The 27,231-nt window shown below is 36.0% G+C and overlaps 3 protein-coding genes across 4 annotated transcripts; 2 read left to right on the forward strand and 1 right to left on the reverse strand.

Moving 5' to 3' along the window:
* The first annotated feature begins 283 nt into the window (after positions 1–283).
* LOC123867961 (epimerase family protein SDR39U1) lies at positions 284–4,139 on the forward strand. Its single transcript, XM_045910294.1, has 5 exons — positions 284–547; positions 704–908; positions 1,649–1,883; positions 2,460–2,693; positions 3,724–4,139. Exons 1-5 carry the CDS (start codon positions 523–525, stop codon positions 3,928–3,930), a joined length of 906 nt encoding a protein of 301 aa, XP_045766250.1. The 5' UTR covers positions 284–522; the 3' UTR covers positions 3,931–4,139.
* Positions 4,140–4,806: 667 nt separating this feature from the next.
* On the reverse strand, positions 4,807–16,276 carry LOC123867959 (purine nucleoside phosphorylase-like). 2 transcript variants are annotated; one of them, XM_045910292.1, is made up of 6 exons: positions 16,018–16,276; positions 12,865–12,959; positions 11,475–11,653; positions 8,170–8,412; positions 6,708–6,851; positions 4,807–5,985 (listed from the first exon to the last, which is right to left on the reverse strand). In XM_045910292.1, exons 1-6 carry the CDS (start codon positions 16,119–16,121, stop codon positions 5,782–5,784), a joined length of 969 nt encoding a protein of 322 aa, XP_045766248.1. In that variant the 5' UTR covers positions 16,122–16,276; the 3' UTR covers positions 4,807–5,781. The 2 variants fall into 2 exon arrangements, with proteins under 2 accessions (XP_045766248.1, XP_045766247.1); XM_045910291.1 differs by having other exon boundaries at positions 12,847–12,959.
* A 2,545-nt stretch (positions 16,277–18,821) lies between these two features.
* LOC123867953 (farnesoate epoxidase-like) lies at positions 18,822–26,339 on the forward strand. Its single transcript, XM_045910281.1, has 9 exons — positions 18,822–18,941; positions 19,010–19,261; positions 19,902–20,127; positions 20,786–20,966; positions 23,172–23,271; positions 23,445–23,631; positions 23,877–23,994; positions 24,478–24,616; positions 26,137–26,339. Exons 1-9 carry the CDS (start codon positions 18,863–18,865, stop codon positions 26,325–26,327), a joined length of 1,473 nt encoding a protein of 490 aa, XP_045766237.1. The 5' UTR covers positions 18,822–18,862; the 3' UTR covers positions 26,328–26,339.
* Positions 26,340–27,231: the final 892 nt, after the last annotated feature.

A 27,231-nucleotide genomic window follows, 5' to 3' on the forward strand; every position in this document is an offset into this window, starting at 1 on the left:
AGATACATATCGGCATGCTGCCACAAGTGTCTGCCGGCACCATAACGGATATGGTGCTTGTAAGGTGCCGCCACATGCGCCACACGTAAGCAACGAAGAGCAAGCATCGGAAAATACCACACCACAGAGTAATTTTTATATTGACTATGGTTTGGCATGCAGCCCAACGCAGTGCAGCATCGCATTTGGCACCAGCTGATTTGGTACATGCTCTTTGGTAGCTGCAACAGCAGTGCCAACATACGTAGTATCCTTTATTAATCTGTGGTGCCAACTGCCAAGTGCCAAGTGTCAGGTTGAGGTCGTACATGAGTCGTAAGTGAGTCGTAAATATAAACAAAAGTTTGGTTGTTCTTGTTATGTAAACTTTCTCCGGTAAAGTGTAGAAACTATATAATATCGATAATTGTTATAAATTTTGACGAATTCTAAGATGTTAATCTTGCAGCTATAATTTTGTCAAGTTTTAAATAAAAATACTCCCACAGTTTTTTGGAAGATTACATAACCTCTAACCAAAAAATGGCATCTAGGACTGTTTTAGTAGGTAAGCTTATTTTTATATTATTGATTTAGAGTCTTTCTTCTTCATCGGGATTATGTGGGCATATCTTTTGAATGTAGTTTACCTATCAATTAGGTACCTATACAATGTTAATACAATAATACTATTTAATAAGCAATTATATTTTATATTTCTTAGGTGGTGGCACAGGTTTTGTTGGGTCTCGCTTGAATAAACTCCTAAAAGCAAATAACTTCAATGTCATAAATGTATCCCGGATGCCTGCAGCTAATAATATCTCTTGGACTGCAATAGAAAGTTCTGGTTTGCCATCAGACACTAGTGCTGTTGTAAATCTTGCTGGACAACAGTTCATGGATTTTACTAAATCTTGGACACCAGGGTAAGTCTCCCTCTTATGACTTTATAGTTAGTTCAACAACACAAAATCACAACAGTAAAATTAGTTTTACTAAATCATGGCTGTAACTTAGTCCATGACTGTGTCTTAGTCACATAGCAGTGAGGTTTTTAAAATCCTTTGGAAACTTGATTATCCAGGATAAAAAGTAGCAGGATGTAAGCTATCTCTGTTACAAGTAGATAATATTCACAACTTTGTTAACATGGATTTAGGTTTTTAAACAAGATTAAATTAAATAGAACTAAAACCCGACTACTACCTGCGAACTGCCGATAGATAGAGATAGATATAATACAATTGTTTCTCTGTCGCTCAGTGTCTTTTAACATTGTACTATATTTATATTTATAAACTCGAAACTTTTTCCTCTTTCATTTGATATCCCAATACAATAGCAAAAAAAATTTCGGAGACCCCCTTTTTTGGATGTAACATCTGTTAGGTCGATTTTTTTTTCATATAAAATAATATAGCCTATGTTACCCCATATGTTTAGACCATAATAACAAATCGATTGACACCTCATTCGTCAAAATCGGCTCAGTAGTTTAGGCACTACTGTGGAACATCCATAAATACAAACCTACATCCATATATTGACTGCTAAAATCATAACCCTTCCTTTTGGCTTTGCCGTAGTTGGCTAAAAATCCATGGAAACATCTCACAGGAAGTTTTCATGGGAATTTTTTCATGGGACCGGTTTTTTCTATTTTTAGCTTTAAGCAAAATATTTATAATTCCCGAGTTTTTACAACAAGAGCATTGGCTACAGCCATAAATAAAAGTCAAAAACAACCAGAAGTGTTTGTGCTAGTCACGGGCGTTGGCGCATATGAGCCATCAGAAACTACTAAATACGATGAATCAAGTCCAACAACAGGTCAAGATTTTTTTTCACGACTACTTGTTGATTGGGAAAAGGCTGCTAATGTAAATCCACCGGTAAGGCTGGTAAGTGGAATGATGTAATATTAAGTACATAATATTGTAACTTTGTACATAGTATTGTTTGTAGGATAACTAGAGTAACTGACATTGCTCAAGTGGTTGTGAAGTGGAAGTGACAATGGTCAGGGCACATAGTTCGAAAAACCCATAGACGTTGGGATCCCAAGGTGCGAATGGCGACCTATACAAGTGCTTTTGAATCGTCAAAATAATTTACCACCGGTTCGGAATGCCGTTCCTACCAAGAAGAACCAGCAAGAAACTCGGCGATTGCTCTTTTCAATTCTTCAACTTAAATAATATTCCATAATATAAAATCAATTGCAGCCCAGCGCATTGCTGGAGCGAGTCAACCCATATACGAGCGAGCGGGTGGTATACAGTATACACCCTAGGGTGGCTGTTTTAGGGTGAATAAATGGAATAAGTCTATTAATTACTATTTGATTTAGCTGAGTTCATCCATCTAACATAGACAAATTATAGTTGTATGCCTGGAAATTATAACTGTAATATGCTCTGTGAGCTCACAATTATTGTTTAATCAAAATTCTAAGAAACTCGTTTTTAATATTTCAGGTAATTATTAGGTCTGGTGTTGTTATTGGTCGCGAGGGTGGAATGATTAAAAACATGTTCTTGCCATTTTTCCTCGGACTTGGAGGTCCCATTGCCTCCGGTAAACAATTCCTACCATGGATACACATAGAAGATCTGATAAGGTTAATACAATTCTCTATAGAATGCAAAGAAGTTAAGGGCATACTCAATGGCGTTGCTCCTCATATCATCACAAATGCGGAATTCACGAAGGTAATAAAGTTACTTTAGATTTTTGAAAGATAATGAAAAATCCATACCTTTCACGATCAACCCATTACCGGCTCTTTATTGAGCACAGGTTTCTTCTCAGAGTGAGAAGGATGTATCTGCCACGCTGGCCCAATGCGGATTGGCAAACTCCACACACCTTTGAGTACATGGAGAACTTTTAGGCATGCAGGTTTTCACACGATGTTTTCTTTTACCGTTAAAGCAAGTGATATTTAATTGCTTAAAACGCACATAACTGAAAAGTTAAGAGGTGCGTGCCTGGGATCGCACCCCCGACTTCCACTAGGCTATCACAGCTTTACCCATCTTTAGTAAAATCTATGAAAGTGTTTCTATCTCTGTTTTCACGACTCAACCGCTGAACCGATTTTTCCGAAAGATAGGAACAGAGATAGTTTGCATCCTGCAGACGGAAATAAGATATTTACCTATAAAATCAAAGATTTCTTATAGATTTTTTTAATCTGAGATTTCGCAGTCAAAATCGGCTGATAAAATTCCAATTGATTCAGGTTCATTCGCATTTCATCAAAATTGGTTCAGTAGTTTTCAAATAAGGAGCATTCAAATTGACCCCACTGTACCTTACATTTGAAAGCCACTGTCTGTAGCTGTGTGGGTTATATGAATGCACCCTAATGTGCATGGGGAAATTCACAATTTCCCAATGCACACATGCTCACATTTAAGTTTGAAAAAATGATAGAAGTGTCTAGACGGTCACAAGCGTTGTTTATTTAAAAAAAAAATTAATTTATCGCACCACAAATGATTAATTTTCTAATAGTCTGTCACTATTGTATATGCTCATTATAGTAACAGCTATTTAGTATATTCACTACGCTACTATGCGTGTACTAAAAATTGAAGGGTATTAGTTTGTGTTGGGGAATAAATTTTAAAAGCTAATAACTTTTTTATTCTGATTTTTTTTCCCCCATAGAATATTTTGTTTTTATACCTACCACCAATTGTGGCGTAATCTCAATGATTCTTTATTCCTTTTTAGGCTTTCGCTAAAGCACTATCCCGACCAGCCATCTTTCCAGTGCCAGAGTTCGTATTGAATTTCCTTCTGAATGAGGAGAGAGCGATGTTGTTAACAAAAGGACAACATGTTACGCCGAAACGAACCTTGGAGTATGGATTCAAGTTTAAATATCCTAAGATTGAAGATGCGTGTGCGGAATGTGCTCATTTGTTTCCTAAAAACTAATCAATTTACTTTGAGCATTTTGAAGTTCACATAGTAGGTATATCTAGTGCTATCTCATAGTATATCTATAAGTAGTCCAATCTGAACACGAGGCGTATGACTGCGCAGTGTACAAAAACAGATCTCAACCAGGCTTGTGTATTTATTCTTTAGGTCTATGACTTGCGCAAACCGCCATGTTACAACTTCAAATTGAACTACTTGTTTTGAGTGCACTTAGGGATCAATAGAGCAAACTTTGACTTTGCTCAGACTTAAAACATGACAGAGTTACATTGCTGACATAGATCTATCTCATTTTAACTAAGACTTAAGAGGGGTCTCTGCGCCACCTACTCCATACAATCGTAGTTCGTTTTTTAAGTGCGGAAACCAGCCCAGAGAGAAGAAGAAGATGGAGGTTTGCGCAAGTCCTAAAGAATAAATACACAAGCCTGGTTGAGATCTGTTTTTGTACACTACGCAGTCATAATTAAAGCCCTGTTAATTCTGAGCAAAGTCAAAGTACGCCCTATAGATTTCAGTCTTAAAGTTTCTTGAACACGTATGTTTTGTGATCTAAATACGAAAGCAAACGGTTTTCTTATTTTTAACAATGACCCTTTCGTAGACGTGTTGTGAATGGAATTGTCGAAAATTAAATTATATTAGGATTGTAAGATACTGAATGAGATTTTATAAGTTTTAAGATTTCGTTTTAAATTAGATCAATAAATGTTTTATGAAGTAATAAAAGATGGAATTTTTATTCCTAATCCATTCTTAACCGTAAATATTTCTAAAATGACAGAAAGCCTCTAATAATAAAGAGTTTTAATAAAATTTCTTTTTCGTGTAGGAATGATTGAAAGTAGGTACTTAAATAAAAATACGTAATGCAGGTAGGAAGCTTTATTAAATCAATACATTTTTAGTTTATTAATAATATAATTTACATATGGCTAATGATAAGGATCCCTCCGAAGTCCAAGAAGGCAGGTCAGAGTATTTTTTATGAACTTTCCATTATTGTTAAATACATAGTTCCGTAATAGACATTTTTAAAAGATGTGCTTTGCGAGCTTATTTTTTTTAAAAGAATATTAGTCATGTTGATCATGACTAGTATTCCCCTTTCCCCTCCAACTAAGCGTAAAGCTTGTGTAAGGTGTAGGTAGGTACGACAATCGTGCAACAGGTGAGGTTTGAACCACCGACCTTTTTACAGTGCCTTTATGCTACTTAAACTTACTTAAAATAATAATATTCTCTAAGTAAAATTACTTTTTGATATTTTTATAACTGATTTATATCTATTATAAGTATAGATTGTTACGGCTATACCTACTCACGTATTTAGTCGACGTAAGCCCAACTAGTTTCAAACCCACCGCTTTGGTCACAGTTATTTTATACCCTACCTATACTTAGACCAAATAGAATAAAATGGCATCAGATTCATTCAATTCTTAAAATATTAAATAACACTTAATAAGTTTACAGCCAGCGATATAAGTTTTAGAACAAAGTATACATGCTAAAGGTCATAGCTCATTAGAGCCACCCGGCACCCGACCTACACCGCCTCGACTCGCGCGGTTAGTATTCTTTGTATGGACTTCTATGGACATACGTTCACTATGCGGATCGCCTTGCACGGAGTTAAAGCGTTTGTCCATAGAAGTCCATATAAAGGTTGGGTGCTGGGTGGCTAGTGAGCTATGGCCTTTAACCTCTAGCTATTGTCACGTTTTTTTGAATTAAGTAGGTAAGTGCTAAGAAGTACCTAATTTTAATAAATATAATATATTTTTATGGTATAAGATCTAATAAAGATCAGCGTTTCCATCAGAAGTAGCGTGAGTTTTTGCTTCAGGGACTATCTCTTTTCAGTATCGCAGCGAACCTACCGACGAGTTTTGAGATGTATCTCCTTAATATATCCTGTCGCATACGCCCTACGTCCAGGACTTCTTCGTGGTTTGCTTCAGCTTCGTGCTCATAGCTTGTCACACATTCATTCGTGATAAGAGATAGCCCGAATACGTTCATGTCGCAATGCCTCGCAGTGATCACCTGAAAGATAAGAGGTTTCTAGGTCTAGTCTAGTCTAAAATTTTAAACCTCTCTAGGTTTAAATTTTTTTAACTTCATCATCAGATTCCAAATGTGGTGGCGATTACAAAGAAGTTAGCTGCCTATGCGGAAGATATCCTAGTGAACAAGAGTGTGCGTAAATACAGATGCGCTCTTCATTCCCTCACTCTCATAGTGCGATGGGACGGCAAATCCGACACGACCGGGATAGAGATCTCCGAGCAATACATAAAAGTAACTACAATGGCACTTTCCTTACTCTTAACTATTAGGTACTTAGAATTCCCACTATCTTTGGCCCGATCCGAGAATCGAACCCCGGACCTCGTCACCTACAGTCGAACATGCTAAACTAGACTAACAAGACATTTTATAGGTGTATACTTAGGTAGTTATTTTTTAGACGCTACTGGTACATAAAATCTTTTGGAGGTCATCATCATCAGCCTGTGGACGTCCACTGTTGGACATAGGCCTTACCTATAGAGCGCCACCACATCCGGCCATCAGCCTTCCTCATCTAGCCACTTCCCGCCAGCCGCTTTGTATCGTCGTCGGTCCATCGTAGGGGTAGTACGACTGCCAAAAGGTCTCTACCGCATTCGAGGACCAAATCCCAACCATAATGCGTTATCCTATAGATACAATCTATTTGTCTATTATTAGGTAAACTACAAAATAGGTAGGTATTTACTATTTACCTCATGCACTGTAGACATGCCTACAGCATCCACGCCGACCATTTTAAGCATGTTGATTTCAGCCACAGTTTCGAAGTTAGGGCCTCCCAAACACGTGTACACGCCTTCCCTTACAATGTCTTGTATGTTCAGCTCTTTGGCAACCTGCAATTTTTTTTATATAAGTACTATCATTAACCTGTCCCGGATCTTACTTGTGAACTGTGGAACTAAGAATACTATGTACTTATATTAAACTAGAGGATGCCCGCGGCTTCGCAAGCGTGGAATTCGGTTTCTTTGAAATCCCGTAGGAACTTTTTGATTTTCCGGGATAAAAGTAGCCTATGTCCTTCCCCGGGATGTATCCCAAATCTGTACCTTTCATTGATATCGGTTCAGCAGTTGGGCCGTGAAAACGTAGCAGACAGACAGCCACACTTTCGCACTTATATTATTAGTATAGATATATGACAGAGTTTTGAGTAAAGTTTTCAGGGCATATCAAACGAAGTCTAATAATTACTATAACTAATAGCTCAGTCTTTTAGGAATCGGTAATAAACCATTACAAACAAATTGAGTTTTACGATCCAAATAAAAGCTTAGGTAGGTACGTATTCGTTTTTAACAAAGTAACTGCATATTTATGTTTATTTCCAAGCTACGGAACCATCGGAGGGCGAGTCTTATCGCACTTGACCGGATTTTTAAACAAGTCTTCATTCTTTAGATACATCAGTTCAAACCTCAAGATAACCTATTATATCTTGAAATGATATGTCGTAAATATGAACAGTAGAATAGAATGTACTCGTAACAATGAGCACGTTAATCTCTAATACACAAAACACTAATCTTCGTTCATTGTATAAGTACCTATCTACCTAATCGTTCGAACGTGACGTTTTTAGAACTAAAAGACATCTGCGCGTGAGACTAAAGATATGTACCTAATACCTATATTGGGAGCCTGCGTCAACAGAGCAAATATTTCAGAGCTGTAGCCTCAGCTGTTTCAGAGCTTTTCGGTAGAGCTTTAAGTACGTAAAGATAGGACTTGTAGATTTTTACATAGGCAGGTACGCGTCACGAAAGTAGAAAAGTTGGGAGTTACTGCGTAAGCTCAGTGGAAGTTGCATAGGTCGACAACGTTGATAAATTTCTAGATCAATGTTATCCTTTTCTATGTATAGTTACATGTATTTTGAGTTAAGTACATGTAGTTTGAGAGTTGTAGTCTTGAAGTGATTTTTTAATAGGTAGGTACTAATTGTGTGCACCGAAGAGTTCTAAAAGAGATCTCGGAGCCTTCCAATATGCGCTGAAGGTGGCTACCGAGTGGGTTTTAATAGGTAGAAATCTTATATATCCTGTTTTCCCCAGGATGTTTGGGTATTTTAAGAAGATTTCCCCATTTTAGCAAAAAATTAGGTACCTACCTACTATTTGGGTAAATAAGTAGATACTAAAGTTTCCTTACCTCTTTAGCAATCTTCCTGTACTCGTAATTATAAGCTTTGTTCATTGGTGGAAAGCGTGGTCCGAATCGTTCATCATTGGGTCCGTGTAGGGGATTGTTACCAGCGAAGCCCATCATGTTGATGTGGTCCTTTACGATCATCAAATCACCGATTTTAAAGTTCGGGTTAAGACCTCCGGCGGCATTCGTTGCGACTAATGTCTTCACCCCGAGTAGCTTCATCACTCTGACTGGTAAACAGCACTATGAAATCAAATTGAGAAACGGGTTATTACTTATTAGATAGATAATAATGTGGTGTTACATAGGTACCTAGTAATACCTAGGTACGTGTGTAGGTATTTACAGAAATTAGTTGTAACTTAAATCTCAATTCTTAATTCGTATCATTCTTGATTAATTAAATAATTTTAATTAATGAAAATAAAAAATAAACCGGTCAAAGCGAGTCAGACTTGCACACGAAGGATTTTGCACCGTCAAAAACTAACCCTTTTTAATAATAAAAAATCTGATGTAACCACAAATTCACGGGTTTCAGATTTTTCGCTTTACTTGTGTAAGATCTACCTAACTGTCCGCCAAATTTCATGATTCTAGGTCAATCGGAAGACGTAATACCTTATAGGTTTCTTGACAGACAGACAGTCAACAAAGTGATCCTATAAGGGTCTTTTTTTCCTTTTGAGGTACCTACGGAACCCAGTAAAAATTATTTAAACAGCGACACAGGCGGCGCTACATTGGTATTTCAAAAATGTGAAAAATGGTTGATGGTTGCATTCCATTCTTCACAAGCGCGCGAAAGCACGCGAAATATTTTTTCAAAAAGTTTCGGTCGTAGGTACCGTGATCAATTAATTAAAGTGCGACTCGATTAAAACAGCTAAATACTTAGTAGATTTAGTAATTAATTATTATCATTAATTAGGTAGGTATTTATTTTGGTTTATTGCCAGACAGCCTAGCGAACTATTTTGATGATAATTGCAGATATAGTGCGTTTCGTCAAATAATAACTATGGCGTTATGTTGGCTCCCCTGTCTGTTGGGTGGTCATTGGCACCATATTGGCATGAGAAGACGCAGATTTTGTTTATTTTCATTTGATTTTCATTTCATTCATTCAGGAAAATCTAATGAAAATAAACAAAATCTGCGTCTTCTTATGCAAATATGGTGCCAATGACTTGGACAGACAGGGGAGCCAACATAACGCCATAGGTACTATTCGATGAAACGCACTACAGCTTAAGCTTGAAGCTCAAAAAACAGGCACTGAGCAACCGCCAATGTAACTTCATAGCAAAACATCTGATTGTTTTGTATTCTGATGCTTCTGGAAACTACAGTTATGTAATGTATCTTCATATAATTTTATACTGAAGCATGAAGGCCTACGAAATTGAATCAAAGTATGTAGGTACGAGTACTTACGCTTGGTAACAGATTATATATCTCTACATATACCTAATAATGCGCTGTAGTATCTTGTTCGTGGCAAAAGTAGGTGTGTTACCGGACCGGTCAGGCGTAAAAGTTTGCAAATTCAAGTTTTTCCTAATAGGTACTAAAAATAAAGTAGATAGGTATTCATAATAATAATTTGTAAGTATAATAATATGTCGCTCCCACACTCGCACGAAATCTATATTAAATCTTTCCGGATATAGAAATGTGGATAACGAGGTAGGTAATTTTATTAACGAGCGCTAAATATCTACGTAATAACTCTCTCTCATAACAACCTAAAGTCTAGTTACCTCGCTCCGAATTCGTACGAATGGGTCTTTTTACAAATAATGTTCTAGGTATATTCCACAAATTCTATCTAAGAGTAAGTAGAGACTATGTGTCACGTGTTTCTATTTTCCTATTTTCCATATTGTTTAAAATATAATGGTGAAAATCATATAGAATATTAGTTATGTCTTATATAATGAAAAATGCGTTGAAAGTTCTAATCCAGGACTATAATATAGATTACACAGACAAACGCGAATGCGTTAACGTTAGCCGCACCAGCTCTGTTTAACGTCTTAAACAGAGCTGGTGCGGCTTGTGAAGCGGCTGAAAAAGCTAAAGCATGTAAATACAGGGGTCTAGGCTCCGAATGTGATTTTTGTCCCATTCGGTGTCGAGACCCTTGGTCCGTGGGTAGCGCTATAAGGCTTTTTAGGGAAATACGAGTAGCAAAAAGGTTAGTCGACATCACAGGAGACCGAAGAGCTGGCAGCTATCACAGACAAAGAATTAGTCTAGCTATTCAAAGCTTCCCGCTTTGAATGACTAGACTAATTCTTCTATCTACTACTAAAATATTGAGAAGGTTGCCGTGATTGACCTTCATCGAATCTTTGAAAGAGCAACTGCCGAGTTTTTAGCTGGCTCCTTTTGGTAGGAAAGGCATTCCAAAGTCTGAACCAATGCCTGGTGGATGCATTTGACTATTCAAAAGCACTTATAAAAGTTTATTTGATTAAAAAATCTTTCAACTCAATTAAAATTATGTTTCATTCGTTTGGCTTTTTAAAATAATTCATGAAATTATTTATAGATACGCATGCCTATTTATCTATTGTTGTTGGAAATACGAACGTAGATTCGATAATTATCTTAATCGTCATTAAAAAAAGATAACCTTTTGACTGAACATCAATTGTTCGAGCTCGTTGCATCAGTCAATCGAGACGTTTCTACGATTTACATTCTTAGGTACCTACCTAGTAAATATTAATTGGGCTTTACCTAGGTTGGTAGAACTTACTAATTACTTACATTACAGTCGAATTTTTAATAATATTAAAAATTAAAAAACCCCTGACACAAAACCCTCTAAATGGTAAATAACTTCCAAACGTCTGAACCGATTTTCTGGGATTATAGCTAAGAACACTCGATCAAGCCACCTTTTAAACAAAAAAAACCTAAATTAAAATCGGTTCATTAGTTTAGGAGCTACGATGACAGATATACAGATATACACGTCAACCTTATAGCCTCTTTTTGGGTCGGGGGTTAATAAAACAACACGTTTTGACATTAGCTAATGTCAAATCGCAAAATAATGATACCATATTTAAGATAATATTGATGTATCTTATGTGGTTCAATTGTGTCATGTGAATGAGTCAATGAACCAGTTCCTGCTTCTCTATTTTTGATTTAGCTCACACAAGCAGAGTAAAAAAGAAGCATTATAAAACTAGTAAAAAATAAATTAAAGAGAAAGTATCGCCGTCTGATTTTTTCTGGAAAACTGGACGAATATATCTAAAGCTGTTTTTATTTACGAATAAACTCACCTTCCAAAGTGGGTATCCCTCATAATAATGGAAACGGCCCTGCATAGCAACCACTGGAACGTTATTAAGATGCCCAAACACTAGCTGGCCGTGGTGACCCTCCACTGTGCTTATTGGAAAATTAGGAATCTCGTCATACGGAATACATTGCGCGTCTGCTATATTCTCAGCCAGTGAACCTGCGATAAGAAAAAACCGGTCAAGTGCTAGTTGGACTCGCACACGAAAGGTTCCGTACCTACATCGTATAAGAAGGAACACTTGGATATTTTCAAATTCACGATTTTCGGATTTTTCTTTTTACTTTTGCTATAAGGCCTTTAGGACATTACTAACTGCCTTTCATGATTCTTGGTCAACGGGAAGTAGTTACCTAAGGGTTTTAATTCCCTTGTCGGATCTTGACAGACACGGCAGATAGACAGACATACAGACAGGCGGACAACGAAGTGATCCTTTATCGGTCCTTTTTCTTATACAGAACTCTAATAATTTGAATATTTCGAATGCATGCATTAACTTCGTTAATTTTCATTATGACTAATGAGCTAATGAATAAAGCTATAAATTATAGTTTGATTAGTCTGTCCGTAAGTTATCATATTAAGCGACTAGTCAAAAAATTATAAGTTTAAACATCGTTTTCAACCGATTTTGACGTTTGGTATAGAGACAACTGGTATCCCAGGGACAGACATAGGCTTCTTTTTGTCCCGGAAAATCAATTACATTACACGGGATGTAAAAAAAACCTAAGTCGAAGTTGTGGACTTCATTTGTTTGCTTGGCACACAGATAGCTTACATCCCGGAGAGTGGAGACGAATATAGGCTACTTTAAGTAAATCTACTTGGAAAAAGTCGCGGGAATCATCTATAGTCATTACAAGATAAAGTTGAAAACTAAAACCCGACTGCGATCGTCTTAATAATAGCTGAAATATTATAGTAAAATTGGTTTTCTGTCGCTTGGTATATTTTATGTTATGGTAGATTTATATTTATGAACTCAGAATTTTTTTCTCTTTCATTTGACATCCCACTCAATACAAAATAAAAATAAAATTTTTTTGGATACCCCTACTTTTTTTGATGTAACATTTAATTTGTTTTTTATTCGTATAAAATATAGCCTATGTCACCCGGGCCTTCACAACGTATCAATTGACACCTCATTCATCAAAATCGGCTCAGTAGTTTAGGCGCTACGGTGGAACACACAGAATCTGGATACAAAAAAACATACAAACATACATACATACATACATAGACTGCTAAAATAACCCTTCCTTTTGGCTTTGCCGCAGTCGGGTAATAAAAGCAATGACCTCGTGATAGTAACTATGCTTATTAATAACATAAGCAATATATACCCTCGTTCCAATACGAACCCATCCCAGAGCCGCATATCACACCAATGATGGGTCTCACTGCAGTTCTAGATAAGAGGAAGTTTGCAGTCTCCACAAGCATCTCGTATGAATACCTAAAAGGAACAGAAATGTCTTGTCAAGGTCAGAAACAACATTTTCTACATACCTACGAACTAATCAATGTAAAAATAATAAATACCTAGTTGACTATATGCATAGGTAGGTTGATAAATTATTTATTACTAGAGGACGCCCGCGACTTCGTCCGCCTGGATTTAGGTTTTTAAAGATCCCGTGGGAACTGTTTGATTTTCCGGGATATAAAGTTGCCTATTTCGATTACAGGGACGCAAGCTATTTCGGTACCTTTCATACAAATCGGTTAAGTGGACTGGTCTTTAGGAATCCCGCGGGAACTCTTTGATTTTCCGGGATAAAAAGTAGCCTATGTCCGTCCCTGAGATATAAGCTAACCCTGTACCCGTCAGAATCGGTTAAACTGTTGGGCCGTGAAAAGGTAGCAGACAGACAGACAGACACACTTTCGCATTTATAATATTACTATGGATATGGATTAGACAAAAAGTCCAAGTGTCTTCTAGCAACGTCGATGTATAACTAGCAATAAAAATCAAGCAGAAGTCAACTCTGACTAGTCACTTGCACTTTGTAGTTTGTAGTAATGGTGTAAACAATTCCACCAAGTCGGTTTTTTAATTTTTTTTTTTTTTTTGTGGAAAGTAACTTCTGCAATTTCTTGCTCACTGACTTCTGCAAGTTTTATTGCTAGTGGACAGTTCTTAGTACTGTGGTTATCTATAGTTAATAACCAACTGGGCATTAGATTACCTAGTGTGTTTGCTTGATTGATAATGTCTTACGAATAACGTAGATACGGTGTAGATACCTACCGAAGTCGGAAGTAGGTAAATACAATACTTATTATAATAATCATGAATAAGCATAGTAAGAAAATAATCTTATGATTTACTATAATAAGAACTTTATAAAGTTACTTACAAATAACTTACTTTAATGTCTTATAAGACGTTAAAGTAAGTTATTACTACTACTTTAAAGTTACTAAATACTTATAAAATATTTTTTTTTCTACAAGGAACCAAAAGCTTATTTTGCTATAATCCGCCAAACCAAAGAAATATGTATGGTGCAACATGCAGCATGCGACATGCACCGCCCGCCCTTGTGTGGTGCTGCGTGGTGGTGGTTCGTGTGGCTTGCTTGGTGGCTGGCTTTTCTTGCATGTTTTTTAGTGAGAGGGCGGGCGGTAGATAGGTAGAAAAACACAACTCAAACATTTTTCAAAGTCGGTTAAAAGGTCGGTATCTTACTCCTTGGTTAATCCTCTACTTGTCTGTGAAAGTCCTGTCAAAATGGGTTCAGCCGTTCCGAAGATTAGCCCGCTCAAACAAACAGTCACATCAATTTTATTTATTAGTAAGTATAGATATAGATTCAATGAAAGCCAGAAAATTTTGGCGAGATAACTTATTCGACCTTGTCTTTTTATGCCTTGATTGACATCTAAAAGTTTATTAAATATACGATAGGTACTTGAGTTTTATTTACATTCAGACGATTTCTCGAGAAGGTTTAAGTATTTATATTATGTACCTACTAGTTAATGCCCGCGACTTCGTTCGCGTGGATTTAGGTTTCAAAAAACCCGTGCGAACTCTTTGATTTTCCGGGATAAAATGTAGCCTCTGTCACTCTCGGTCTTGAACTATGACCATGTAAAAATTAGGTCACTCCGTTGCTTCGTTGCGGCGAGAAAACCATACCTAGTGGGGTATCATTTGAAAGGGCTTTACCTGTCACACTAATATTATAAAGGAGAAAGTTTGTATGTGTGTGTGTGTGTGTGTGTGTGTGTGTGTGTGTGAGTGTGTATGTTTGTTACTCCTTCACGCAAAAACTACTAGACGGATTGGGCTGAAATTTAGAATGGAGATAGATTATACCCTGGATTAGCACATAGGCTACTTTTTATCCCGGAAAATCAAAGAGTTCCCACGGGAATTTTAAAAACCTACATCCACGCGAACGAAGTCGCGGGTATCAGCTAGTATATTCTAAAACTGATTTTTATTTATTTTTATACTTAATAGTTTTTGATTTATCACGCAAAATGTCGAAAAAATACCCGAGTACCGAACCCTCGGTGCGCGAGTCCGACTCGCACTTGGCCGGTTTTTAAAGTCAAGGGAACTTTAAAACGAAGCACTGCATAGGGTGAATGTATTGCCTACAAACGAGTTTACAAGGCTTTGTGATAACGACTTGACTCGTATTGTAAACAAACTAACAAAGCAGGTGCAAGGCAAATAGCTCTTCGTCAACTAGATTATCGTGTATTGATTCATTACCACCGAGATTCTCCGAAACTAATTATGACAGGTTTTACCGGTAAATTATTTATAAAGCGACATTTAAATTCTCTACCGAGGTCGTTAGATCGTTAACCGCTTAATAATACTATCACAGAATTTCGCATAGGTACCTACATCAACAAATCACGCATTAACCATTTTGCCATTGATATCAGTTCGATAGAGACATTACCAATTAACCCCAGTTGAGTTAGCTCAGTCAGCAATCAACATGCATGTTACATGTAATTGTTTCATTGCATGTCATCATCCACGAGAATTCTGGTAAATAATTTAAACGTTTTGATGATTCCCATTGGCAGATGGGATATAGTTGTTATATTTTTAACTAACTAGCTGATGCCCGCGGCTTTATTCGCGTGGGTTTACGTTTTAAGGGTCCCATAGTAAATCTATAAAAACTATATCCATCCAAAAAAATCATGACGATTCGTTGCTCCGTTGTGGCGTAATTTTGAAAAGCAAACCAACAAACAAAGACACTTTCACATCCTACTAATATTATAAATGTGAAAGTGTGGATGTTTGGATGTTTGTTACTCAATCACGCAAAAACTACTGGACGGATTCGGCTGAAATTTGGAATGGAGATAGATAATATCCTGGATTAGCACATAGGCTACTTTTTATCCAGGAAAACCAAAGAGTTCCCCCGGGATTTCGAAAAACCTAAATCCACGCGGACGAAGTCGCGGGCGTCAGCTAGTGATTGTATAAAAACTACTCAATATTATTTTAAAAATAAAGAGACCCCTACCGTTTATTTCCATTGTTTTCTGTTTCAACTTCAGGCAAAGTCGTCTTCGGGATTGAGTCGGCCTTGCTCCCATTCATATTAACATCGGCATGGATTGGAGCCATCACTACACAAAATCAAACTTAATCAAACAAACAACTGATAATTCTACCAGAGAGGTCTTCAGTGTCCGATAACGCGTCAATAAATGCGATAACTTGGAATCTCGGACTGTTTTATAGTGCTCGACGTACAGAAGGCAATTATAATATGTCGTTCGATACAGAATCACTTCTTTATATAAATTTTATAAGCCCTTATCAAGCAACGAGCGTCACTATTCACATGATGACTCTTATTATTTGCAAAATCAAAACAAGTGAACCAATTTTCTGGTATTATTTCACTTGTCTCAATTTGAAGTAAGCAAATAACAGTTTGATTTGTACAAAACATTGAATTTATTACTATTTTTTGTCATTACGTTTTCGGTATGCGTTACGACGCCGACGACTCGAATTAATGGAATAATATTATTAAGTACTTATCGAAGAGTCAGATAATATTATTATCAAGGCAAACTTTTCCAAGACATACTTATTTATTACGGCCACTTTAAGAAAAATAAAATAATACTTAATCTGAGGTAATCTTAATTATTTTTTATCTTAATCATTTTCTGAATTAATCACAGGAAACGTTTTTTTATCTGTAGAAACTACATATACATAACCAGATCACTCCCCAATGAGATTAGGTATTTTAAGAAGCTTTCTCCTAGTCAACAAAAAAAGGGGTTAAACCTAAAAAAGTGTTCTTTCAAAAATAGTAACAATAATATACCTAAGTAGCAGGCAATAGTCAGGATGTTAGGAATTCTTATTAGATTTTTGGGGGGTTCATTCCTCGTGGAGGTGTAAAGTTTTTAAATGGGCTACGCCAGAAGACACGCTTGGTCGTCCCTTCAATCAGATTTTCCTACTCGTCTTTCGTAAGTCTTACCACCTTACTCCTTCCATTCGCTCTACCCAGCCAGGTAGGTAAACCCCTTCAGGACCTCCTTTGCGAGCTCCTTTGAGAGGTTTAGTGCTGTACAAACACATTTTTGAGATTGATGATAATGATAACACACCTGTGAGAACATTATAATGTGGAAAACATTATATTCATAAACATTCAACATAAAAAACCGGCCAGGTGCGAATCAGACTCGCGCACCGAGGGTTCTGTACTCGGATATTTTTACCAACATTTTCCACGATAAATCAAAAACTATCATGCATAAAAATAAATAAAAATCTATTTTATAATATACAAGTAAAGCATTTTCATATGATACCCCACTAGGTATAGTTATCTTACTTTGAAAATTGAAACTCATTTCAATTTTTTTTAATGATATAACTACAAATTCGCAGTTTTCGGATTTATTCCTTTACTTGTGCTATAAGACCTACCTACCTACCAAATTTCATGATTCTAGGTCAACGGGAAGTACCCTATAGGTTTTCTTGACAGACACGACGGACGGACGGACAGACAGACAACAAAATGATCCTAATAAGAGTTCCGTTTTTCCTTTTGAGGTACGGAACCCTAAAAATAGAACGTACATAATATTATATCTACTAGGTAATGGGTGGCAAGTACTCGTAAGTATCTGAATTTATATTTTACATAGACGTGGTTATGAGACCAACGCTGAAAGTTCTTAGAAGCATTGTAACTTGCAATAAAAAGTACCTATGCAGTTTCAGCCGTCAGCAATTTCCTATATGGCCACGATGATCTTACTTGGTATCCTATAGCATAAACATCCTCCGCCCACGGTACACGGAATTTCTGATAGTATTATTATTAATATTGCTGATCCGACATTTCTACTTACCTATGCAATAGAGTTGCAAGAAATTGGTGTCACTCAAATACCTACTTAATACTTGCAGTAGGTACTAATCCATACTAATTACTAATTTACTAATTTTACTAATAATATTATAAATGCGAAAGTGTGTGTGTCTGTCTTGCTGTCTGTCTGTCTGTCTGCTGCCTTTTCACGGCCCAACAGTTTAACCGATTCTGACGAAATTTGGTACAGGGTTAGCTTACATCCCGGGAACGGACATAGGCTTTTTATCCCGGAAAATCAAAGAGTTCCAACGGGATTCCTAAAAACCTATCCGCTTAACCGATTTGTATGAAATTTGGCACCGAGGTAGCTTGCGTCCTTGTAATTGACATAGGCATTTTATCCCGGAAAATCAAACATTTCCCACGGGACCTTTAAAAACCTAAATCTACGCAGATGAAGTCGCGGGCATCCTCTAGTAATATTATAAAGAGATAAAGTGAGGAAACCTGTGATGATGAAGAGATGTAGCCTTAATTAGTCTGTGTATTCAACCGATTTCAAAACTCTTCCACCATTTGAAAGGTACATTATTCCAGATGGGCATAGGCTATAATATAATATTATCATGTATTTATTTATATGTACATTGTCCACACTGATATATATCTCGTCTTACCTTCACTCCAGCGAAGCCGGAAGGATCAACTAGTTAGGTCATGAAATTGCAGCCACACAAACTACGGGTACCTATTGATTAGTTTCTAATTACCGTAATATAATGTATGGTCTCTACAACTAACTACCATGGCATGCGATCTCTTCTCTATTGCACGCGATCCATCTTAGACTAATTTTTACCAATTGAAATTATTGTGTTTGCAAGTACGTGCAAGATCCAGGATAACTTACATCACGGTACTTACATTTGAATAACTTATTACGTAAGGTTTTCCGATTTTATCTCGAATAAGTGTACTCTCGTCTCAATAGTATTACTTCACTTCCAAAAGGAAGATGTGGCCTTTACTAATATTTATTTTATTTCTACTTATAATTAGAGATGCTGTACAGAAACCAGAGTCATATCCTCCAGGTTAATCTTTTCGTTTCAAGAAGATTTTATTAATTATTTTATAAGACAACTTTTATTTGTGATTTTAGGTCCTCCGTTAATACCCATAGTAGGCAATTTATTATCACTTTGGTTAAGTTTAAAGAAATTTAAGTACCATCATACTGTTTGGCAAGAGTGGTCTAAGAAATATGGGAGCATACTTGGACTTCGACTTGGCTACACCTATGTTGTTGTTGTTTCTGGTAGAGATATGATAAAAGAAGTGTCTTCTAGAGATGTCTTTGACGGGAGACCAAATGGATTTTTTTATTTACTGAGATCGTTCAATAAGAAACTGGGTAAGTGCATCACTTTCATAAAACTTTGGACCTGTATTTTGTTGTTATATAATTATTTACTTTTACCTACCTTTTCTGCAATAGTTTAATCTGCAGTAGTTAGTATTACATAATATTTGTGTCACAAGGGGCCAAAGTGATTGATATTTTCCTCGAGGGCGTTATTTTGAATTCAGTGTAAAGCGAAGGATTTTAAAGTAGGATCCTTAGCGTAGCGAGGAATTCAATAGGTATAGGTACGCCGCCTGATAACAAACGATGATATTGGCGCCGAGTGACACACACTATTTTTCATCACTATTTATGAGGAAAACAAAACACATATTAAAGTACAAAAGCGGACCAATCAGAAGAAAGTTCAAACTCCAAGACAAAATAGAATTTTGCTCCCGTTAACCCCTGATGCCAATGTTCGTTTTTCCTAGTTCAGATTTCCTAGTCGGGAGGCTCCAGATCGAACCCTGGACCCCCGACCAGGAAATCTGAAATGGTATGTTGAAAAAGTAAAGATGTCTTTCCCCGCAAGATGCAAGCTATTTCTGTACAGAATTCCATCCAAATCGGTTTAATGCATGGGGCTTCAAAAGTTAGCAAACAGACGGACACACTTTCGGATTTATAATATTACTATGAATTACAGGATTAGTGTTTTCCGATGGAGCCACTTGGCATAAAACAAGACGTATGGTCCTAAAATGCCTTAAATATTTCGGTTATGGTTCACGATCTATGGAAGCCAATATAAGTGAAGAATGTAAGGCTCTGATTGAATTGCGGATGGTAAACGCTGGCATGCCTGTAGTGGTCAACCACATGTTTGATGTTTGCATTGTCAATATCCTATGGAAATTAGTGGCTGGCAAAAGGTAGGCTGGAAATTGAAACCCTTATTTTATTCAGTTAAAATACGAGTAAATACCTACTTATGTTTGCGCACGAAGGTTTAGTATTACGCAGTTAATAATTATCCTAGACAAAAAAGGTTGTTTAGATTCTTATTTTATTTTTGTCCCTCATGCCAGTTCCTATGCTGCAAAGGTTTTTAATTGACTTTTGCTCGGCATCCTGTTAGACCAGTATCTTAGATAAAATATAATACCTGTTGACGAAATTAAATTTAATTAGGTACTAAGGTACATTGTTTTTTAACTGAGCAACTGAATATTTCCAATGTTAATTAAACCAAGTTAATTCTCTTAAATCATTATTAAATTTGACGAAGTATCCAGCTTGATTTGTTAAATTAAGCACTAATGGCAAGTACTCATCATAATCATTTAATTATAATAAATTAATGATGCCCGCGACATCATCCGCATGGATTTAGGTTTAAAATCTTGTGAGAACTCTTGGATTTTCCTGGATAAAAATAGTCTATATCCTTCTCCAGCATGCAAGCTATCTTCTGTACTTACCAAAATTCATCAAAATCAGTTAAACGGATGAGCCGTATAAAATCGGAGACACTTTCGCATTTGTAATAGTAATAGCTAGTATGGATTATAATAAAATATGTTTTTTTAGGTACGATTTGTCGGATAAGCAATTAACAATTTTATGTGATCTAATCACCAGATCATTTAAGGTTGTTGATATGAGTGGCGGTATTTTGAATTTCCTGCCGTTCCTGCGGCATGTTATGCCGGATCTGATTGGTTATACCGAACTTAATGCAATACATCACAAGCTGTATGAGTTTTTACGGGTAGGTAAATGTTTATATTTATAATGGAAAACCAAAACACAAAACAAAAAAAAATAAAAAAAAAGTTTTTGAGATAGGCTTATAATAATAGTAATAATAAAATGTTTATCATAGTTATTTTTGTATCTTTACCAAGGATTTTGCTTCTTGTTCAATAGGTATAAATATTCAATCAATTAAATTATAAGGTTAGATCTTGTAACCACATAAATATAGTGAGATGAAAATGAAGAATTCAATAACATCTCATATCAACATTAGGCAGGATGTCCGCGACTTTGTTTGTGTGGCTTAAAGTTTTTAAAAAAATCCATGGGAACTCTTTGATTTCACGAAGTTTCTATCGTTCAAAAAAAATTACGAAAATCGGTTCAGAAATTTCGGAGATTTCGGTGTACATGGTAGAAAAACACAATCCGTCCTTTTTTGAAAGTCGGCTAAAAAGTAGCCTATGTTACTCCTTGGTTAATCCTCTACTTGTCTGTCTCGTCAAAATAGGTTCAGCCGTTCCGAAGATTTGCCCGTTCAAACAGACAGACAGACCGATCAAACTTTTAAAAACGTGTGATTTCTGTATGTTACAGTTCAAATAACAAAACGAGCTTAATATGATGTAGTTATTTCGAAATTACAGACAGACACTTCACTTTTGTTTATTGTAACTTCAAAAAAAGCGAGTCAACCAGATCTTTTTTTTTTTATTCACTAAAGGTAAGCGCTTGACCATCACTATCACACCTGATGGAAAGTGATGATGTGGTCTAAGATGGGACGCGTTTACCTAGAAGGTGCCTATTCTGCAGTCAGTTAGAGGTTCGAACAGGCTTTTGATATTACAATATACTTACTTAGGTTGTATTTTTATTTCTTGTTAGCTACTCAAGATGATAAGTTCATTGTACAGTTGACAGTAAATAGTAATAAATTCTAAGATAATCGGGTCAAGAATATGTGATGAAAATTAGGTCAATCGGATAGTAAGTAGGTACCTAATCGATTTATTGTTTTATTTATATTATACTAGCTGATGCCCGCGACTTCGTTCGCGTGGATGTAGTTTTTTTTTAAATTCCCGTGGGAACTCTTTGATTTTCCGGGGTAAAAAGTAGCCTATGTGCTAATCCAAGGTATAATCTATCTCCATTCTAATTTTCAGCCCAATCCGTCCAGTAGTTTTTGCGTGAAGGAGTCACAAACATACACACACACACACACACACATACAAACTTTCGCCTTTATAATATTAGTGTGATTTTCTACGGAAATGAATTTCTACAGAAAGGTACAGCGATATGATTATCTATAATTATATATCAATGTTTGTTGTATAAATAACCTAATGCCATAAAAAAGGGTAAAAAAACTGTTATTATTATCATGTAACACAGTTACAAGTAACTTTTAGTTTTAAAATGTAGGTAGGTACACATTAGATAGTAAACTGATTTATTTAATTTAAGTTCAAGGTTTTTCCGTTTGACATTGTTTGTAAGTACGTCTACTATGTATTTTGCTTTTATTCGAAACAACACAAGTCTTACTAAAATATTTATTTTTAGGGTTCCGTACCTCGAAAAGAAAAACGGAATCCTTATAAGATCAATTTGTTGACTGTCTGTCTGTCCGTCCGTCCGTCCGTCCGTCGTGTCTGTCAAGAAAACCTATAGGGTACTTCCCGTTGACCTAGAATCATGAAATTTGGTAGGTAGGTAGGTCTTATAGCACAAGTCTTTACTTGAATAATTCATTTGAATAAATATTCAAATTCCTGAAGAAATATTCCTTTGAATAAATCCGAAAACAGTGAATTTGTGGTTACATCATTAAAAAAAAATGTGCTTCAGTTTTCAAAGTAAGATAACTATACCAAGTTGGGTATCATATGATATACATATATATACAGGTAAAGCCCTAAATATACATTCTAAAACAGATTTTTATTTATTTTTATGCATAATAGTTTTTGATTTATCGTGCAAAATGTCGGAAAAATTACCCGAGTACGGAACCCTCGGAGCGCGAATCTGACTCGCACTTGGCCGGTTTTTTGAAAATGGTCTAATATAGCCTTATCTAATTGCTATAAGTACAATGTGGTTTAAACATGCCCGTGTGGAATGATGCCACGAGAATTATTGCGTAGGTATAAGTTGGTCTAAGTTTTATTACAAGTTAAACTCTATGGTTAAACTTTTATAATTCCAGAGTACAATACAAGAACATCAGAACACGATCGATGTAAAGAATCCCAGAGATCTTATAGATATGTTTTTAATTGAAATGAACGGTTCAAAGAATGATTCCTGTATGTTACCTTGCATGCTATGCTTGCCTGAATATTTTGAGTCGAGGCTGTATTTAGTACCTATTATGCTTTAAAAAAAATATTTTTCGTATAATATCGCTATCACTACTTGCTTTGACAACTTGTAAAACACAACAGAACACGATGTTTTTGTTTTAATTTTTTAATTCTAGTTTGTCCTGAAGAACTTCAAGTTATATGCCTCGATCTACTCGAAGCAGGAGTGGAAACTGTCAGCAACACAGCAGTGTTTATGCTTCTTCACATAGTCAGAAATGAAGAAGTTCAGAGGAAATTGCGGAACGAAATCGACGTTAAAATCGGATTTTCACGACACCCTACTCTGAGCGACAGATCCAAGTATAAACTATAAATTATTATTTTGATTATTATAAATTTTCTGATGATTATAATGTAGTATATCTGTTAGGCATACTTAATACATCTGTGTTAATTGGTTTTTGAGGATTGCGTTTGGCTTCGATCTCAACAAATGATTAGCTCAAGACTTATGGTGATGACTGATGATCTGATGACGCAGTTTAAAATGGAACGTGTTAGAACATAGGTGCACAGTGGTGTTTGAGAAAAAACTTGTTCAACAGAATGGTGTACACGGAAGCGGTGCTGCTTGAAACATTGCGTATATCGAGCGTGGCTGCTGTGGGCATCCCACACATGGCCCTTGAAGATGCAAAGCTTGGAAACTTCACGATACCGAAGGTAAAGCAAATATAAAAGCAAATGTGTTACTTGAGTTTCTTTTTCTTTACTAGTTTTTAGGGTTCCGTTGCTCAAAAGGAACTTTGTTGTCTGTCTGTCTGTCCGTCCGTCCGTCCGTCGTGTCTGTCAAGAAACCTATAGGGTACTTCCCTAGAATCATGAAATTTGGTAGGTAGTAGTAAAGAAATAAATCCGAAACCCGTGAATTTGTGGTTAAATTATTAAAAAAAAAATTAAAATGTGTTTCAATTTTCAAAGTAAGATATCTATACCAAGTGGGGGGGGGGGGGGATATGAAAGGTTTTACCTGTATATTCTAAAACATTTATTTTTTATTTTTATACATAATGGTTTTTGATTTATCGTACAAAATGTCGGAAAAATTATCCGAGAACCCTGGGTGCGCGAGTCTGACTCGCACTTGGCCGGTTTTTTCATTATGTGCTTTATATTTTTCATATAATTGAGTTATTTTTCCCACAGGGTACGTGTGTTTTGCTTGCTATCCACGACCTCCACAACGGAGGACACTGGAAGGACTCAACGTCGTTTCGACCGGAGCGTTTCTTAACAAAAGAAGGGAACCTGATACAAGATGAATGGCTTATGCCTTTTGGAAGTGGTAGTTACATTTTTATTTCGTTAGTATATATGAACCGAATTCAATCACAAGTATAAATTAAAAATTTATAACACCCCCGACAAGTGAAAGTTACAGTAACTAGAAAAGAGCTGATAACTTTCAAACGGCTGAACGGATTTTTTTGGATGATAGCTAAGAACACTCTCGAACAAGCCCACTTTCAAACAAAAAAAACTAAATTAAAATCGGTTCATTAGTTTGGGAGCTACGATGCCACAGACAGATACACAGATACACACTCAAACTTATAACACCCCTCTTTTATCAATTCGATCGTTGTAGTATTAGGTCAAAATGATTGATATTTTTCTTCTGTTTGTCTTTCTGTCTGTCTGTTCGCCCGCCTGTCCGTCTGTCTGTTCGTTACTTTACTTATCCTGTTCTCGCGTCGTTAATCCGATTGAGTCGAGGGTTTGAGATTTTGCAACGCATGTCCTGTAGGTATCAGACTTCAGCTAATAACCATATCAAACAATCTGCTATTGTAATAGTCAGGTAATCTGGTATTTCTTAGTCACACTTTTTAGACTTGGTATATTCCATTATCCATAGATAAGATGATTGATGCACGTACTTTTATTACAAAGGTTATCTTTAAAAACAATTTGTAATGCTATTATTTTAATTGTGTTTTAATGTAGGTAGGTACCAACTATCTAAAATCCATACTTAATATATAAATGCGAAAGTGTGTCTGTCTGTCTACCTGTCTGTCTGTCTGCTAGCTTTTCACGGCCAAATAGTTTAACCAATTTTGATGAAATTTGGTATCTGATTAAGCTTACATCCTGGGGACGGACATAGGCTACTTTAGGATTCCTAAAGGCTCATCCATTTTATCGATTTATGGTACAGAGGTAGCTTGCGTCCCGGAATTTTTTTATTCCAGAAAATCAACGAGTTCCCACGGAATTTTTAAAAACCTTAATCCACGCGGACGAAGTCGCGGGCAACATCAAAAATATTACAAACATCGCAAATCTATCCTAGTTTGTCAAGAATTTTTACAGTTCGTTCTGCTGTTACGAATTTATCATTCTGGATTAGATAGGTAGGTACCTAAGTCCTAAGTACCTACTGTATTTTTGATAATAGTAGGTATTATTTTCGAATTCTGGAACATTTTTGTCGAAATTAATTGCTATAAGTAATTTTACGAGCTTTTACAATGTAAGTGTCTTGGTAGATACCTGAATTGAAATCTGATGTAATATGTACCGGCATCACTTTTTATTAATAACTAGAGGATGCCCGCGGCTTCGCTCGCGTGGTGTTCGGGTTTTTTTAAATCCCGTAGGAACTCTTCAATTTTCCGGGATAAAAAGTAGCCTATGTCCTTCCCCAGGAGGTATCCCTAGTCTGTACCAAATTTCATTAAAGTCGGTTCAGTGGTTGGGCCGTGAAAGCGTAGCAGACAGACAGACAGACAGACAGACAGACACACTTTCGCATTTATAATATTAGTATGGATATACCCACAGGTAAATCTATGCCCACAGGTAAAAGGAGGTGTATTGGCGAAGGTCTGGCCCGTTCAGAACTGTTCATGTTTCTGACACATCTATTGCAAAGATTCAACCTTAAAGTCCCTGAAGGTGATGCTCCTCCGTCTACAGAACCGATTGATGGAGTTACTCTATCTGCAAAAGAATTCAGAATCGTGTTTGAACCTAGAAATTGGCACGAGTAAAATTGACAATTGGTTTCAAATATGATTAAGTATACAATATAATTTGTGTTTATCAATAAAAAAATCTCAAGAGGGTTTTGTTTCATTTTACACTTTTTAAAATAAGATTAGAAACAAAACAATCTGACATAGCAAAAATGCGTAGAATAAGTTAAGTACAAAAATATTCACAATTATTGTAATATTGACAACAAGTAAAGAGTGCAAAGGTCCAAAAAGAGTCATGACATGATCTAAGTAGCACAATAAAGCTTATCATTAACGTTCTGGAAGGATTTTTCCATCTTTACGACTTACGAGGTCATATTCTTTTCTTTCACACAAAAATTATCCGACAGCAGTAGGTAGGTATATAATAAACTACATACTATGTTATTACCAATATCATGACTGGTACAATATTTATATTTTCAATGTCATGCAATATGTGCACCTACTTTTACTAAGTATATATGTATCAATAGATTCTATTTGTTATTAATTCTGTGTCCTAAAAAATAGACTTTTTTTATATATATTTTTTTATTAATTATCAAATATTGTGTGTAACAAGCAACTTTGCAATTTTTATTGTATTATTTGGAGTACAGTAAAATCTGTTAAAACAACATCGTAAGTGCGACGGTTTTAATTCGCAAACGCCAATACAATAATATTAGTAGTAGGTACAATAAGAACCGTGCCTTTACGCTACAATTAGCCGCGGTTTTATACTACGATTGCTACGAATAAGCTTTGGGTCATTTATAACCGTTACAAAAATAAGCGATGTTGCTGTAAACGATCTCACTTTTGACCTATGTTATTATGTGTAAGTGTTTTAACTTTACAAAATCTTTAAAATGTTATCTTAGCGTTGTTTTAAGAAATACGTTTATAGTTTATAGTTAATATGACTATCCTT

Source organism: Maniola jurtina, chromosome 9 (assembly GCF_905333055.1).
Source record: "Maniola jurtina chromosome 9, ilManJurt1.1, whole genome shotgun sequence".
Classification (NCBI taxonomy): Eukaryota; Metazoa; Arthropoda; class Insecta; order Lepidoptera; family Nymphalidae; genus Maniola; species Maniola jurtina.

Excerpts from the sequence above, each read along its gene's own strand:
- LOC123867961 (XM_045910294.1), top strand. The coding sequence starts at position 523 with ATGGCATCTAGGACTGTTTTAGTAG. Across the intron at positions 548-703 it reads ATCTAGGACTGTTTTAGTAG|GTGGTGGCACAGGTTTTGTT; the intron begins GTAAGCTTATTT and ends TATATTTCTTAG. Across the intron at positions 2,694-3,723 it reads CAAATGCGGAATTCACGAAG|GCTTTCGCTAAAGCACTATC; the intron begins GTAATAAAGTTA and ends ATTCCTTTTTAG.
- LOC123867959 (XM_045910291.1), bottom strand. The coding sequence starts at position 16,121 with ATGGCTCCAATCCATGCCGATGTTAATATGAATGGGAGCAAGGCCGAC. Across the intron at positions 11,654-12,846 it reads GGGTTCGTATTGGAACGAGG|GTTCACTGGCTGAGAATATA; the intron begins GTATATATTGCT and ends TTCTTATCGCAG. Across the intron at positions 8,413-11,474 it reads AGGGATACCCACTTTGGAAG|TGCTGTTTACCAGTCAGAGT; the intron begins GTGAGTTTATTC and ends TTGATTTCATAG.
- LOC123867953 (XM_045910281.1), top strand. The coding sequence starts at position 18,863 with ATGTGGCCTTTACTAATATTTATTTTATTTCTACTTATAATTAGAGAT. Across the intron at positions 20,967-23,171 it reads AGCTGTATGAGTTTTTACGG|AGTACAATACAAGAACATCA; the intron begins GTAGGTAAATGT and ends TTATAATTCCAG. Across the intron at positions 23,272-23,444 it reads CGGTTCAAAGAATGATTCCT|TTTGTCCTGAAGAACTTCAA; the intron begins GTATGTTACCTT and ends TTTTAATTCTAG.